This window comes from the organism of the source record quoted next (genome assembly GCF_019968955.1).
Source record: "MAG: Porospora cf. gigantea A chromosome Unknown PgA_NODE_7508_length_1499_cov_552.467, whole genome shotgun sequence".
In the NCBI taxonomy this organism is placed as follows: Eukaryota; Apicomplexa; class Conoidasida; order Eugregarinorida; family Porosporidae; genus Porospora; species Porospora cf. gigantea A.
Window position 1 is genome coordinate 1 of NW_027151884.1, and position 1,499 is coordinate 1,499.

Consider the following 1,499-nt stretch of genomic DNA (forward strand, 5'->3'; position numbering starts at 1 on the left):
AGGCTTCAGCCATGATGTTCACGTGGTGAGCCATGGCGATGGAGCCCAGAATAGCAGCCCTCTGGTTGGTGTTATCCAAGGACTTGCCGGCAAAAAATACAGCGCCTCCGTTGGAAACTTGAATAATCACAGGCGAGTTGACTTTCTTGGCGCACTCAAGCACAGCGTTCACACTGGATGTGGAAGTGACGTTCACTGCGGGAAGAGCGAACTTATGCTCCTGGCAGTAGTTGAACAACTTGGTAACGTCCTCGCCATGAACGACACCGGGTTTAAGGAAGTCAAGTACAGCCATGTTTACTTCTAATTACGTCTTTTATACTCAACCGCTGTGGGGTCATGGACACAGGATGTCACCTTTGTCTTTGCTTCCGTCTGGGTGCTCCCAGTACTTGAATGTCTGAGATGCCATGTTGGATTTGCCCACGCAGCCTCCATCTATCTGGAGCTGCTTTTGATATTGGCTGGTGTCCACTCCCATTTGCTCCATATATTCCGCCATGTAGTCAACTCGGATCTTAGGGCCATGATGACCGCTGGAACCGCATTCAAACCCACCGTTAAGAATATTGGGAAGGTAACCGAAGTCATTGGACCGTCCAGCATTGTCGACGCTGAGCTCCCCATTGGGCTCCCACATGTACGTGATGGAGTGCATGGAGGGCTTGTTGCCCGCCTCCTCGGGGGACATCCAGAACCACATACCTGAGACGAATGGCCATTCCTTCACCACCATACCCGGGTTGGAGAGGAAGTCTCGCTCAGGCACGCGGGGAAGGCCGAGGAAGGTTTCTACCCAGTTACGGAACCAGCCGTAGTTGTAGCAGTGTGTGAGCTGAAATGCGCCTCTGCCGTAGTAACCGCGATTCTTGTTCCTCACGTCGAACTGGCTGGTGAGGGAGTCAGTGACCGTGCCCCACCAGCTGGTACAGTTGGAATTGTTGGGGTTCGACTGGTCTCCATATGAAGTAGCGGGGAAACCCACTTCATAGGCAAAGCACCAACCCCAGCCGGAGTAGCCTTCGGAAGCCCAACCGCCAGTGGTCTCTTTGGATGAGTTGGCCATAAAGGCTGCGATCTCTAAGGCATTGGTCACGGCGTGGGGGCTTCCAGCGAAGTCCGGGAACATGCCTGCAGCCAGAGCCAGGTTGTCAAACGTGAATGCGTCACGACCTGTGCAATTTCCGTTCGTTTTGGATTTACGCATGACGTGATCATGTTTGGTCTGGTCCCAGCCCGCGCACAGCAGCTTGCTCTTGCCGATCAAGCTGTAGTACTCCTTAAAGTTATACGACTTTCCAGCCTGGGGCAATGAAACGCTCGCTGAGCACCCAGGCGGTTTCGCGGGAGCTGTTTCCACCGTGATGGTCTCTCCGTTCTGACTGAACTTCCCGTCGCGATCTGGGTTTCGAGGGGGCGCGTAGCCGAGGAAGGTGCCAGCTTTTGTGCAAGGCGACCCACCCCCATCGCCTGGAACATCACCCCCTCCACCACCTCCG

The 1,499-nt window shown here is 54.6% G+C and overlaps 1 protein-coding gene across 2 annotated transcripts; it reads right to left on the bottom strand.

Moving 5' to 3' along the window:
• Positions 1 to 1,470, bottom strand: KVP18_000267 (uncharacterized protein; the record flags this gene model as incomplete). Of its 2 annotated transcripts, XM_067952490.1 has the most annotated exons (2): positions 1 to 303; positions 358 to 1,207. In XM_067952490.1, coding segments are annotated over 2 exons (1,153 nt in total), but the record flags the coding sequence as incomplete, so codon positions are not given. The 2 variants fall into 2 exon arrangements, with proteins under 2 accessions (XP_067806431.1, XP_067806430.1); XM_067952489.1 differs by lacking the exon at positions 1 to 303 and having other exon boundaries at positions 338 to 1,470.
• Between the last annotated feature and the right edge of the window lie 29 nt (positions 1,471 to 1,499).